At 42.2% G+C, this 14,451-nt stretch overlaps 1 protein-coding gene and 1 long non-coding RNA gene across 3 annotated transcripts in view; one reads left to right on the forward strand and one right to left on the reverse strand.

The window, feature by feature from the left end:
- Nucleotides 1–7,411, forward strand: part of LOC102681468 — a 9,358-nt gene extending 1,947 nt beyond the window's left edge. Inside the window, exon 3 of the long non-coding RNA XR_004151095.1 lies at nt 6,987–7,411. This is a non-coding gene — a long non-coding RNA (uncharacterized LOC102681468). The remainder of the gene's footprint in view (nt 1–6,986) is intronic.
- On the reverse strand, nt 200–3,127 carry LOC102681089. 2 transcript variants are annotated; one of them, XM_006619964.2, is made up of 3 exons: nt 2,907–3,127; nt 570–753; nt 200–489 (listed from the first exon to the last, which is right to left on the reverse strand). In XM_006619964.2, exons 1-3 carry the CDS (start codon nt 2,975–2,977, stop codon nt 262–264), a joined length of 483 nt encoding a protein of 160 aa, XP_006620027.1. In that variant the 5' UTR covers nt 2,978–3,127; the 3' UTR covers nt 200–261. The 2 variants fall into 2 exon arrangements, with proteins under 2 accessions (XP_006620027.1, XP_006620028.1); XM_006619965.2 differs by lacking the exon at nt 2,907–3,127 and adding an exon at nt 2,270–2,871.
- Nucleotides 7,412–14,451: the final 7,040 nt, after the last annotated feature.

A 14,451-nucleotide genomic window follows, 5' to 3' on the forward strand; every position in this document is an offset into this window, starting at 1 on the left:
TAAAGAGCGTCTATTCTGACTAGAAGTCAAATTAATACCTTTTTCTGTAATCAACATCTTCACAATTTTCAATTTGATCTTCTTCTGACTTCAATTTCATCGATTTTTTTTTAACTTTTACTTATAAATTGTAGTTTGAAAAAAGGAATCACTTTCCCTTTTACCAAAATTTATGATGAGCAAAATTATATTTTGTTACTACGTTTTATTTTGTTATTGTTTTCTCTCTCTCTCTCTCTTTCCCTTTCTCTCTTTCTCTGCTCACGTACTATCGGTCATTTTATCGTCATCCTTATCCTCTGCATGATCTTGCATCGTAACGTCATCATCTTGTGTGTCTTCTTCCTGCATCGTTTGTATATTTTCTACTCGGCTGTTCGTCTCCAACGGATTACGAATTTCATTTCCGTGTTGATCAAGCTTCACCCATACGTAACGACCGGGTAGAGGTTCCTCCTTCTCGAAGTCGAAGTTCCACCTCTCCTTAGCCTACATTCAAACGAATCGTACAGTTTCGTAATAACGGTCATAGTAAAACAAAGTAAACTACTATTTTACTCGTTACGTACGTTCTCTCGGTATTTTCGAGCCTCTTCGAAAAAACAATTGGCAACATTGTCCTCGATACGGGAATTTCGCCCCGATTCCGTTTCATTATCGTCATCGTCGTCTTGAAAAAGTCTTCTTCGCACGCTACGAATCCTTCTCCCCTCTTGTATATCGATGTTTGGATATTGCATCATGAGTCGAGCCCTTCACAGATTTAGATTTTAAATTTGTGTATAAAAAAAAAAGAAGAAGAAGAAGAAGAAGAAGAAGAAGAAGAAGAAGAAGGGACGGAAAGAAAAATGGAGAAGAAAAGAAAAGTGAAAAAAAAAAAGAAAAGAGAAAGAAAACGTTCCTTTCACGAAGATTATCGCCTCAAGCGGAGAGCTACTACTCGTAACGTAATAAAACAGAACTATGACAAATACGATAGGAGAGTAAAATATAAAGATAAACATACGCTCGAAGGTGACATGCTGTACAAAAAAACAAGAAAAAGGATTCGCAAGTGTGTATGACAGGTTTAGTTACCAATGCTACGCACGATTTAGCATAGATAATAGCTCTTTGTGGTTTGTAAACAATGTGATATGCTTCGAGTGAGTTGCCGCGTTGCAAGAGTATGCAAGCCTGCAAACGTGTGTTGGCCAACGAGAAAGAAAGAACAGAAGAGAAATCTATAGCACTCTCGGTCAATGTGCCGTTGAACAAATGTATTGGAATGCATATCACTTCCTGCACGAACGTACCACTGCATACCGGATAATAGTAGTTGTTATTCGACACATAGATGAGATAAACTTTCACGTCTAATCTTCGATCGTATAAATCGTACAATTTCTGCGATGAATATTCGATAAAAATGTATCTATCTTTTCGCGCTTTCTTTTTCGAAGAATCATCAAAGTCGTTCGCTATCGAGCTTGATGATTCTCGATTTTATTTACCGAGCATAACAATATTGACATTTCGTTCTAAACTGGTTTTGTCGGCGCTTTCACTAGCTAAGCTTTTGCTACTCGAGTGCAACGTGAAATAAATTCGATTTGATTTAATCGAATGTTCCAAGGTAATATATAGGCAAAATATACGAAAAATTATAAATTCCTTTTTCTTTTCTTTTTTCGTAAAATATTATACCGTACAAAGAGAAAAACGCGTATGATGAAATTACGCTTAATTTTTGCTATCAATCTTTTTAAACTTAATTATTCGTGACAAAAGTTTCAAATTATACAAATTTCTGAATCTGTTCATCTCATTCAATTTAATGAAATTATCCGAATAACAGTGTGAATAGTATGCGTTTGGTATTTCGAATAGCGTGTGAATCTATATTAGCGAGAGTGAGTACGATAAAAAAACAGTTGCATAAAATAAAGAATTCTTGCAGAGAAACGTGCACCTGTCATCTTTATATCCGCCAATTACGATCGTTACGCTTTTCCGTTATCGTATAAACGGTTCGTTTATCTCGGCAAAAAAACGAGAAAATTTCATTCCAAGGCGGTTTAAACATCGATAATTGTAGCGATGATAAAATTTTGCTCGCAAGGTCAGAAGATAGGAGACGTACCTATACGTCCCATGTTTAAAAACGATCTGGCACAGCCGAAGGGTAAAGTTCACGCTAATAATATCCAATCCATGCAGGATCGAAAGTCTCGTGCACCGATAAAACTAACTATATAATATCCTCGTGGCGTGATTTTTATTTACTCACTGTCGTGTGGCAGAGAATCGGCGGAGATTATATATTCGCGAAATTTCTCGTATCGCACAGATCACAGGCACAGTTCAGCGACACGTAGCGGAGCACAACGTTTCGATGGTCCCAGACTCATTTTGCAACATCGAAACGAACGCGATGCGTTTTCCTTTCCTCGGTAAAAAAAAAAAAAAAATAGAGACCGTGCGTCCCCAACGTTGCCGTCAGCCTAGCGAAATGTTCTTGGCTCGAATAGCAACGCGATCGATAATTCCATCGTTTTCGTCGGGGGTGTGGACTGGTACTAAGGTACGACGAGGGGGTATTTTAGTGCGCGCGCACATTGCAACGAGAGAGATACTCGGTCAGTGCGCATTCGCACGGATATCGATATTTGACACTTTCAATGCGCGTTCTACTCGCCATTCCGTCTCTCTCTCTCTCTCTCTCTCTCTCTCTCTCGTCGTTACATCGTGATCGTTCGATCGTGACCGTTCGACCGCCGATCTTCTTTTTTTCCACGATATTTGCCGTTTCCATTGAAAATACGTCAATATACACGATCACCAACATACATGGTCAGGTTAGAAAAATATACGAGCCTCGAACGATTTAAAAAAACGTTAATTATACGTGATGGCCTTGAACTAACCTAGGTCGTTCGCTCGTTACTTGTCGGTCCCCGGAGGTACGAATCGGTCGCGTATCCGAATTCACCGGCATTCGTCGTCCCGAACCTTGAAAAATATCACTGACATTGAACCCACGTCCACACCGACAAAAGCTCGATATTGGTTATAAATTCGAATGAATGAAATTAAATTTTAAACAATCGATCCCCACTCCTCTCCCACCACCCAGCCATCGTTTCGATCCTCAACGGCAGATAAGGAAAGATATATATATNAAGCAGTACGTCGAATGCGTTTGGATTCGAAATTTTAATCGAAATAAATCTCAACAACGATCTGATCAAATAATACACGCGTATTATTTTCGCGAAACGAGAATACGAAATAAAATTTTCTTTATCTCGTGATTCGTGCTATTCATCTCTCTCTCTCTCTCTCTATTTCTCTTTCTGTCTCCGTCGCGGCATCCCTTCGTAGGGATCGTATCCATTTGACCGGCGTTATAGCACCGCTACTCGACGTACTACTGCTATTTGTCCCACTTTTCCCCAGTTACACATTCCGTTCCCTCGCCTCGTCGAGGTGAATTCGAGACGATTCCTTAGAAGAAAAACACGCTACCTTGGTCACGTTCTACCGGAGAATGTTTGAACGTTTTTAAAAATTTGATCGGGCACACTATCGCGATAAATTGTCCGCGATCGAGAACGATTGCGATTTCACGGGAGAAACGGTGAAACGCTGCAGCTGATGCAACGCTTAAAGTGCGACTGGCGGAAAGTCGGAATAGTTACTTGCATCCCTGGTGCAGCTCACTAGCCTAGATTCTGCTTGCAGGCCATTACTTGCGAGCAACACTGGAACAGACGCATGCGCGAATACCCATTAACAGAATGGTTCATTGTAAAGTAGTCGTTCATCCTAGGACGCAAATTTATCATCGTTCCGGCCGACGATCGTTACGATACGACTTAAACGACAACCGTACGTAGAAATATAACCGTTCTTCCGCGTATCGGCCGCTCGTTCGTGGAACGTACGAAGAAAGAACGTACTTTAACGAGAAAAACTTTATTGGTGTCTTCGAATTATCGATCATCGACGACACGTTCAGCTTTCTTCTCTCTTAATAATATCTCTAATCCCCGGGCAAGATAACAACACGTATCGTAACACACGGAATGATGATGATCGAATCGATGATCCAATATTAATTTTCGATCGAGGTTATATCGATGTCACCGAGTAGTTATTATCGAATTGTTTGTCGGAGAGCGATAAACCGATCGATCGATACATATTTGCGAGCTGATTGAATAAGAAGCCAAGGGCGGAGCGGAGGAAAGGTTTGCCGTTCGTTTTTGCGTTACCATGGAGAAAAACCGTAACGTTTCCGTGAGAGTGTAGCTGTTGGTAGTCGCGTACAGCCGAGAATGGCGAGAAGTGGAACGATAGGAAATTCTCACATACAGATAGATATTCTCTCCGTGTATATTTCTCGAGGAGGATTCTTCGAACGTTGTGAGAAAAAAAAAAAAAAAAAAAAAAAAAAAAACGACAGTTGAAAACAAGCATCTCGATCATCGTTCTCCTCCTCCTCTATCTTTTACACTTGGTTCGAGCCTTCTTGGCTGCTTCGAGCCCCGTAACGTTCCACGTATTGATGTTCCGCGTTCCAACTTCCGAGGAAATCGCCGCAACTAGATCTTGCATAATTGCGTCTCCTTTTTGTGCTTCCGTTTTTCTTTTTTCTTCTTTTTCCGTTTCCTTTCCTATCCCGTGTCCTTCTCGTTCACTCGTTCTCTTCCCTAGCAACCCACGCAGCTGTCGATCATCATCGGGGACGAGCACGCCTTTCGAAAGGCTTCGAGCAGCAGCGGGAGCGCTGTTAAACGGTGCCATCGATATTTCGCGTATATATATATATATATATATATACACACCAAACGAGTTTTGATATTTCAACATTTTTCCGTCCGAATTCTCTCGAATTTCAACGATCCTTCGGTCGACGAAGACAAAAAGAAAAAATAATTTCTCCAAGCCAAATACACGCCTCCTCTTTTTATTTTGCACGTCTCGTGTATTTAATTCATTTTTAAATTGTATTCAACATATCGGGTCAGATCAACGCGTTGAATAAGTCATGAGATTAATGACTCGAGTCGCTATGGTGGAAATCACGAGATTCCTTTAATATATCGCATGCAACTGCGCGTAAAATCTGTGAGCAACTCGGATTTCTTTTTTTTTTTTTTTTCAACATGTTCGTTTAACCCGCTATTCCTGAACGAAATAGCATCGAAGGAGGAATCGAGCACGTTGCTTACCAGTAATTATTCCGCTCGAACTATCTTGACGAATGGATGATTTCTTACTCCGCCCTTTAGAAATCTTTTTTTTCTTTTAAAGCGGATAAAGACACCCGACCGAATAATTGAAATTCTTCTTTCTCGATCGAGTTGGCTAAATAAATCGCACGCGTAAATTCCAGTCAAAACAATGGTTGCGCCATCGTTGGATCAGACGTTTAGTAGAAAAATTCTCGGCCGGTCGATAGAGGAAATTGACCACTGGAAAGCATCCAGGTTAAAGTTTGCAGTGCGTTTAAACGTTCGCGCGTGTGACCAGAATGAACACGTCTCAGTCAGTTGATGACCGTATCTGATTAATATTAACGCTAGAGAGAATCGAACCGTTACATACCAAAAAAAGAAGCACAACTGTAAACGCATTTCTTTTCCTTTCTTTTCTTTTTTATCGAGCTTCAAAACTAAAACTTCCGTTCGGATTGAATTCCAATCAACGAGTTCCTTTTTTTCCATTATCGCTCGCGCGAGTGAACGTGTCCTTTTCCACGTTTTCCTGTTCCCTGAAATTGAAGTTTCGAGAGTAAACAATGCGTTCGATATCGGTAAATTCTTTCACTTTGATCGCCACACAGCGAAAATTGCATAATTTTTCTAATTCATTCGCTCGTGATTCCATTTCGATCGGAAGTTGTTGATGCGCTCGATGATGGGAGCAAACGTGCTCTGCCTTTTCAACGACGATACGATGATAAATCTCAACGAGTCGCGTGTTTCCCCTCTTTTTTCGAAATCGAAATTGTTGCGGGGATTTCCTTTATCATCCATCGAGAATCGGTCGATCAAATCGCATCATCACCGGAAACATCACAATACCGGAGTTTGATCATTCCCCTGTTATCGATAATCGTCTACGAGCGAGAGTCTTAAATTTGTCTTACACGAATCGAGATAGATTGGACGATAAAGGCAATTTAACATCGAAAGCCTGTAATTTCTGTGCAAACACTTGTTCCGGCGAAACGCATTTTCCACATACCTTTCTCGACGCGGCATTTTAATCGGCCCTGTTGGAAATTGCACACGCTTCTCGAAGGCGCGCGCGCGCCTTTCTCAAACGGTCAACGTAACAACGAATTCCATTCCCCGTGAATGGAATGCATATTCATTCATTCGTTCGTTCGTTCCTTCCTTGGCTTGGATATCTTTTCGATGCACGTGTCGCTTGAATTTCGACATATGCTAAAATCTTTTGCGCCAACTGTCGTTTCCTGCGTGTATTCCACGAACCTTGAAATGTATTCCCACCGAAAGGAATCACCTCGGTCACGCTTCTCGCTCGACGAGAAACGTGCAAAAAAGAAAGCGATGCTTGAACGTGGAAAGGAAGCCGGACCTGTATTCCCGATTTCGCCCCATTTCCACTCGATCCGGATCCCCAACTTCCCCCGAATAATACCCTCTAATCTTAGCCAAAACATTCCCTTTTGATCGAAACATGTTTGCTCGTTTTCCTCTCCTTTGTAACAGTCCGCGCTCCGAGTTAAATGACTTTGATCCAGTAACAGCCTCCGACAGAGAGAGAGAGAGAGAAGAAGAAAATAAACCGAGCCTTTATCCATTAGAGGTGTACGAGTTGGCGACACCCTTAAAATTATTCTCGCGTGTTCCCTATCCTGTTTAAATATCGCCTGAATCGTTACGAAGGACCCGTCCGATTCGAAACGCCGCGCCCTCGAGTATATTTCCTGTCGGACGTTTTCATCCAGGAGCGGACGTGTTTGTTTCCAGGGTTGGAAAGTTTCGATGGAAACGAGGACGGCGAGTCACGTGCGAGCGATCTGTCTCTCCGCCGTTCCGAGACATTTATAGAAACGAGGGACGTGCGATGACGTGATTTGGCGAGAATGAAATAAAAAAAAAAAAAAAGAAAGAAAGAAAGAAAGGAAAAAAAGAACGCTCGTGTGAAAGGACGAATCAAGGTAAACGAGTAATCGAAGTTAATTAGAACGATGGTTGAAATCGTTTATGCAGAGCGATTTATTATATTCGCACCTTTTTTACCGTCCGAGTCGATCAAACGTACTGTAATGTAATTTAAATATGTGCATTGCGGTAAATGTTATTGAATGACGTGTCGATGTATCGAGCGTATAATATTAGCCACGATTAATTTATGCATTATGCTTTGCAAATGAATGGCGCAGGATTATCGATTGCCTGTAACTCGTATAATTATTTATGCTCGTTGGCGGAAGAATTTTCATAACGGTATGGGAAAATCAGTCAGCATATTCCGTAAACAAGAATTATTAAAAGTTCGTTAACCTGACATTCCACGATAATAACGAGAAATCATCGTATACCGTTGGTCTTGAGAGTATCCGGTCACATTGTATATTCGGAATAATTTATGAAAAATTGCATATTAACGAGCATTTAAATATCAATTTTTGACACCTACCTATATTTAGTATTTCATTTACATACAATGATAGCTTAACTGTTTTAAAAGAAAATAGAATGCACGGTGAAAAATTCACCAAGAGGTTTTGATAATTCACTCGAAATTTCACTCGAAGCAAACGAGTTACGACGCGCAATCACATTATGGCCGTCGCGTAGCATAACGATTTTGAAATTATTGCTCGAAAATTGGCACACTTCCTGTTCCTTTTTTGCGTTGCATTGACTCGAACACTCCGGATGAGAGCTATCCGTTTCGATCATTCTCATATTTTCGATAGTAAATTCGAGACAATGAGTACGCGCCACTAAAAATAGGTTAAGTCCACCCACCGAATCTAAATGGCCGTTCGGCTTTTCCGTTCGATTCCGTTCGGACTAAAATAGATTCACGTAGGTCGCGGACGCAGCTGTGGATTTCTATCTAACGTTTATTTCGTGTTCGCGCACCGTTCACCCATTTGCGGCAGGTCAGTGACGTTACTCGGCCCACGTATCGTCTAACAAACGACACTCTTCTCAGACTTTCCATTGCAGAAATATACAAGCATCGAAACAAAGCGATGCGTCACGTGGACTCGATGAATTTTACGACTTCCCTCCGTCACGAATCTCGCCACTTTTTTATCATTATGCCTATATATAGATTTCCAAACGTTTATTTCGTTTCGCCGATAAAAGGACAATAATTCCACTATATTTTGTCTACCAAGATATAACACGTTTGTACGTAATCGACGAAAAGAGTTTCGCGTTCGAATTTCTTTGTATCTATTGTGCTGCGCGATTCGCAAATGCGACAGTGGCGCCAAACGATAAGAAAGTGAAAACACCAGCGTACAGAGCGCCTCCTGACCTACCAGACTTTCTAATACTTATTATATCTACTAGTTACAATCCGATATTTATAAAACTTTCTATTCTTTTTACTCTTGCGTTATTCTACTCGTCGAGTTCGAAATTTTCCGTTGATTTCGATCTGTATCGATCGAGCAATTCGACACCGAAATATATCTCGTTCTACCATTGTTCTACCAACAACAATGAAAAAATCCATTGGATACTGTTTTTCATCGAGATCGTTAGAGTGAAAAGAAATGTGTCTTCCAGTTGCTGTGGGTGCATTCAACCTGTCCGGAATTTAAAACCCTCGCACGATAACCTCTTCTTTCGTACGCGGAGAAATCCAAGCTCGGCTTGTGAACTCGAGGAGCACAGGAAAGACCAAACCAACGATGTAACGTTACACTGTTAAATCCCGTATGAAACGTTAGTCACCAGTACTCTCTCTCTCTCTCCTCTCTCGTGAGTTACCGGATGCAGGAACGACCGCAACACGACAGGATCTATGGTGTCCGAAGGGATGTGCCTTATCGCGAGGGAAAGCTGGCACGCAGTGTCAAAGTTTCACTTTTATTAATACGAAGAATACGTATATCACCCAACAATCATCGTTCCTTATTTTTCCAATTAATCGATTAATTGGACGAAGTTAATAAAAGGAAGGCAATAATATTTTTCTCGTTGCAAGCAAACAGTTAGAAGCATTCGTGTGTACCGTTGTGACCTCACCTGTGTCTCGCAGCCAGCATGTCGAACAAACGTTTCGAATTCTGGAAAATGAATTTCGCGAACAGCAACGGCAAACGCTCTGCGCAACGTTTCGCGCGGTAACTGAAGCTTTCGCTTTCTTTACGAGGTGCAGAACGCTTGCAGCGCTTCCACGTTTTAAAACCCCTCGTGCATCGAACTGCATTCCATACGCTTAATCCATCTACGTATGTCTATTTATAAGTGAAAGAGGCGGCATGGCTCTGAAATACATGCACCGTAACCATGTGTAAACCATTGGATCGTACGTGGCCCATATACGCAGAAATGCTCGGTGTACGGTGGTGTGCGTGTTTAACTCGGAGAAAGGAAGTCTATTTCCGGAAAAAAGGCAGTACCTCGAAGTGCGAAGGAGAGCACCCGGTCTCCCACTACCATTGGTCGACGAAAAAATCTTTCGTTCTAGGCGACAGAGTAAAGTTAAAAATAATCCAGTTGCAGACGCAGACGAACGACCGGTGTTCGGAGAAATATTTTTGGCCCGGTCCCCTTTCGATAAAGGGAAGCGGCCAACGATTTCGTGCCTTTTAATTGAAATTGTCCTGGTACATCCGCACGATGCAAGGGAGGATGTGAGACGCGTATCTCGCGTTAAGAGCCCGCGAGGGATACATTAGAGGGACTGGCGGAAGAACGTCTGCCCGTTTCGCGATAAATTTAAAACGCCGGGATCGCGCAGTCATCGCGACGTTCCGCTACCACTTATCTGTGAGTGGATGATGCACTTTCGACCGACCGATCGAGAACCAAGACCGAGAAGTCTCTTCTCTCTTTGATAATGGACCTCGGCCAGAATACAGAATTGCTAGAACGTTGGAATTTTAAGTACGTTTCCTCGAATTTCCTTTCGTACGATTTTTAATGAAATATAGCGCTGTTAGCCGCTTTCGTGCATGTACTTCGATCGAACGAGATTATAAATGAAATCTCGTAATGTCGCGATTCGAGGGAAAAAATTTTTAAAAAAAAAATCAATTGTTCTGGAAATTTCAAGAAACATGGCTCATCTCTAAGCATTTCGTAAGTAACAACGTATCCAGAAGTATTTTTGATAATCCCTTTTTCACCATTCGTGTTAATACCGAAGATTTAAGCGGCGAGGAATGGAGGATGGTTTGAACGATTATCGAGACGCGGAACGACTTTTGCGAGGCTTGAGCACGGCGCAAAAGGCTTCCGCGCAAGGAGGGAAGAAGCGTAGCAGGCGCTTAACGATTTCCAAGGCAGTTCCGAAGGCGGTGGTACGGAACGAGCGAAACACAAACGGACACTCGCTTTTTCGCTCTTTATATTCAGACTGGAAGTGATTTCACGCTTCGAAGGACCTCTCTCCGGCCTCCAGACAGGATCTAGGCGAGGCATCCTGCCAACGATGCTCCCTTGCTCAAAAACCTAGCAAGCCGTTAACCACACCGATGTCGTCTATTTCTTTCTATTTCCAGCCCCGTTCATCATCCTCTCTCTCTCTCTCTCTCTCTCCCTCTCCACCCTTCCTCTAACAATTCCGTTTCCACTGCTCGTAAAACCGACGGGTCCACGTTACCACGGCGTCGACCTCTTATCGACGTGGCGTTGAAGACGCGCCACGAGAAGAAAATAAGGATTATCGATTCTGCGGTCGTCGATGCTCACCACCGGCCGATCGGCAATTCGCGCCGCACCGATTCTCCCAAGAAGAAGAAGAATCTCCACCGTGAGAGATAGGAGGATGGTGGATCGTTGCACGTAACCCTTCTCACCACGGTCGATCAGTTTTTGCGGTGCGTGTCGGTCCATCGGAACGGAGTGGACTCGAGGTGCTCGTGGGACATCTGTCGTCGAGCCACACGCTCGCAAACGTACTTGCATCTCGTAACTATATAACTTACCGAGCGAATCGATCCTTCCACGATTCGAAGCTTCGTGGGTGGGGGGGAAAGTGGCCCGGTTGAAATTTCATCGGGACCAGAAACTGCCTCTTCCAAGGATTTTTCTGCCTCCCCTCTGACGCACACATACACGCACGCACACGGTTCTTTCTTTCCTCGTTATTAGGGTTTTCGTTCGTACAGAAGATTATTCCAAGATCTCGTCTCGTCTCTCCAATCGATTTAATTTCTTTCGCCTCGTACAATTCTCGAGTGCCGATCCCATTCGATCGACACCAATCGACGGATTTATGTGGCCGTCCATTTATGCATGCGCTCGTTGCTCGAACGGTATTTACTGTCGATGGTTTAAGACGCGCAATCGAGTGCGGTTCACCCGCGGCAAGTACACACCATATGGATCGTCGTACAGACGATCCAGTATCGACACGTATGCAAGAAACAGGCTAGCCTTTTCCCCCTTTTTTCCTATAATTCCCACTTCCTCTCCAACCATCGACACGTGCACTTTCTTGCGCCCGCGTACCCGACTCGGTTTAATTTTTGTTTTGTCTTCAGTGGGGCGTATGTTCCCTTGTATATACGTTGAATATCCTCCAGCTTTTGATTTAAAATAGGGAGGAGGGGAACAAAAAAAAAGGAAAGCAATCTCGTTCGCATCGAAAACTTGAAAAAGAAAAAAAAAAAAAANATTTTCCCTCTCCCTCTTTTATTCAGCATATATCTTATAAATTATACGAGNNNAAATTTGCATGATTACATCGATTGATCCTAGACTCCCTGACGTTTCAAAGTGATTAATGAAATATTCGAAAGAAAAAAGGTTGGAGAAGGAAAATGGCAAATGTTCGTTCACGTGCCGGGGCAAACGGTCATCCGGACCAGTTTCCGCGAACACGAGCAGAAAGGGTTCGAAGGGTTGGCCCACTCGATATGAATGTCCTTTAATTAGACCAGTCGGTTACTCCCCTCTCGAATATATGCGTGTTTACAGGATATTAGTTAATGCCTGGCCCAAGTTGGAGAGAGAGGAAGAGAGAGAAAGAGGAGAACAGGCGCGTGCTACCGTTAGAAAGCGAAATGGAACTGGACAAGTTCGTTAGGGGGCCATTTATGGTCATCGTTACCAACGTTTCGTAATTCATCCTTCTCGTTTACTATTCTTCAGCATCGACAAGAATTATCGCGTAACGCGTTATATTTTTCATTCAACGGCCACTCGTCCGTTACACTTTGGCCACCAACTAGGAAAGTGTTTAAAACTCGTCTCCTTTATGTTCGACGTTTGATCGATGATTTATCACTTTTTCATCACGGACGAGTTTGCAATCAACGTTTAACCCCGGACGAACAGCGAGGCATTTACGTTACGTTTGCGTTATTTGAAATATAAAGGATCCCGTTGGAATCGTCTTAATTCGTTTATCGACTTCTCGGTCGGCGAAAAGAACGTTCGAAAAATATTTTTAGCCCAGGCCAGGCACCGAAAACGCTCGGTCATGCGTTGGCCGAATAAAAGTTTGCGGGGGAAAAAAACGAAGAGCGGACCTACGTCAAATGACCGTTAATGAACCCGATGGCGTGTAAAAAGTGATCGATTAACCCCTGTTCCGTGGAAAGGAAAGGAGGTTTGATCGATCGGGCATCCACGAGTCGGCCGATCCATCAAGATCGATCCATCAGAAGTTCGCCGGGGTCAGGTGTAATTTCAACGTAAGCTCGTTCCTCGGCTAATTCAATCAATTAAGGCTGCGGTGGGGTTCCACGTTACACGTGTACGATAAACGCTCGTTAAAAGCACACGGGTACGCGCACCTGGATTTTCATAAACCGTGTCAGGGAAGGGGATATATTCCAAAGCGAAAATATGATCTACGATGGCGTGGTCGTCCTCGCTCCTTCCTTTCCTCCTCTTTTCTCCTACAATTTGCCTCGACCCTGCCGTAACAACGCGTCGTCGCCGTTCTTTTCCCTTTTTTTTTTTTTTTTTTTTTTTGTTTCTTTTTTCTCCCTCCCCCTCTGCTTTACTCGCAGAGAACTTCTTCTCTCTTTTCCCGAGTAATTGGATATCGCAACGACCCGGTCCTTAACGATCTTGGATACAATAACGCGATGAAGTCACGTCCTGTTTTAGGTGTCCAATTATATTCGAATGCGACAATATAGGATTTGAACGTTTTCGTCTCTCTCTCTCTCGATATAAAACTCTTGATACTTTTTCTTTTTTTTTCTTCGATTAATATAATTACACGGTTTAACGGTTAAAAGTGGGAAACGAGAATCGTGATGGATGGATGTGACATTTTCGAATCGTTTTTTGTTTCGTCGGTCAAGATTGGTTTTAATCGATGTTCGATTTAACGCAGATCTGAGAAACCAGTATTAGTTACCATTATCGAAATGACCAGCTAGGATGACAGCCATTAAAAGCATGAACCAGCTGCTTCCCTTCGCAAGCGTTCCCCCATGGTGGAAAGACCCTGCGGTGCATCACGCATTATAATTAACCATATACGTATATATACGTGTGTGTGTGTGTGTGTATAGCGTGTTGTGCCACCCCCATTTATTCATACCATTTCGAAGATAAATGCTCAAATATGAATGCGCATATATAGGGTGTATTATAAAAAATCATATATGAGAGTCATTACTCGTTTTTCTCTTCAATTTTTATTTCTATACGTCGCCGGACACGGTCGATGAGATTACTTTGTGTTTCGTATTCGTGTAAAAATTACAAAGTACTTTTTGTTTAAATTATTAACAATTTTATTTTGCATTCAGTAACATTCACGATTGTCACTTCGACTGTTATCCTATAATTCACTTAAATGCGCCATGGTCAAATTCAAATATTAATATATATATATATATATATATAATAATTACAAAATAATTACAGAATAACATTCCTGAACTATCATAATTTTCCATTAATTTCGTTCAATTTCTCGCGCCTTTTAGATATCATATTCGACGCGCGTTACTTTACAGACTTTTACTATGATTATAAAGAAAGAGAAGGGATTAAAGGAATGTACACAGCGCATATGATGAAAGCACGATCATTTTTTTTTTACTTGATATCTCTTAAATGACTAGATGACTAGAATCTTTAATAATCCTAATTGATATACATATAGATATAGGACTTTCTCCCCAAGATCTCGAGATAGACGAGATTAAACGGCGTGGAGATTTTCGTATTTTTTTTTTTTCTTTTTTCACAATACTTAATTCTTTGGAGGCGCTGCATTGTCGTTTCATCGAGGAAACGACCGAATCAGGCTTTCGACGGCTCACTCCTC

This window comes from Apis dorsata, unplaced genomic scaffold (assembly GCF_000469605.1).
Source record: "Apis dorsata unplaced genomic scaffold, Apis dorsata 1.3 scaffold_468, whole genome shotgun sequence".
NCBI lineage: Eukaryota > Metazoa > Arthropoda > Insecta > Hymenoptera > Apidae > Apis > Apis dorsata.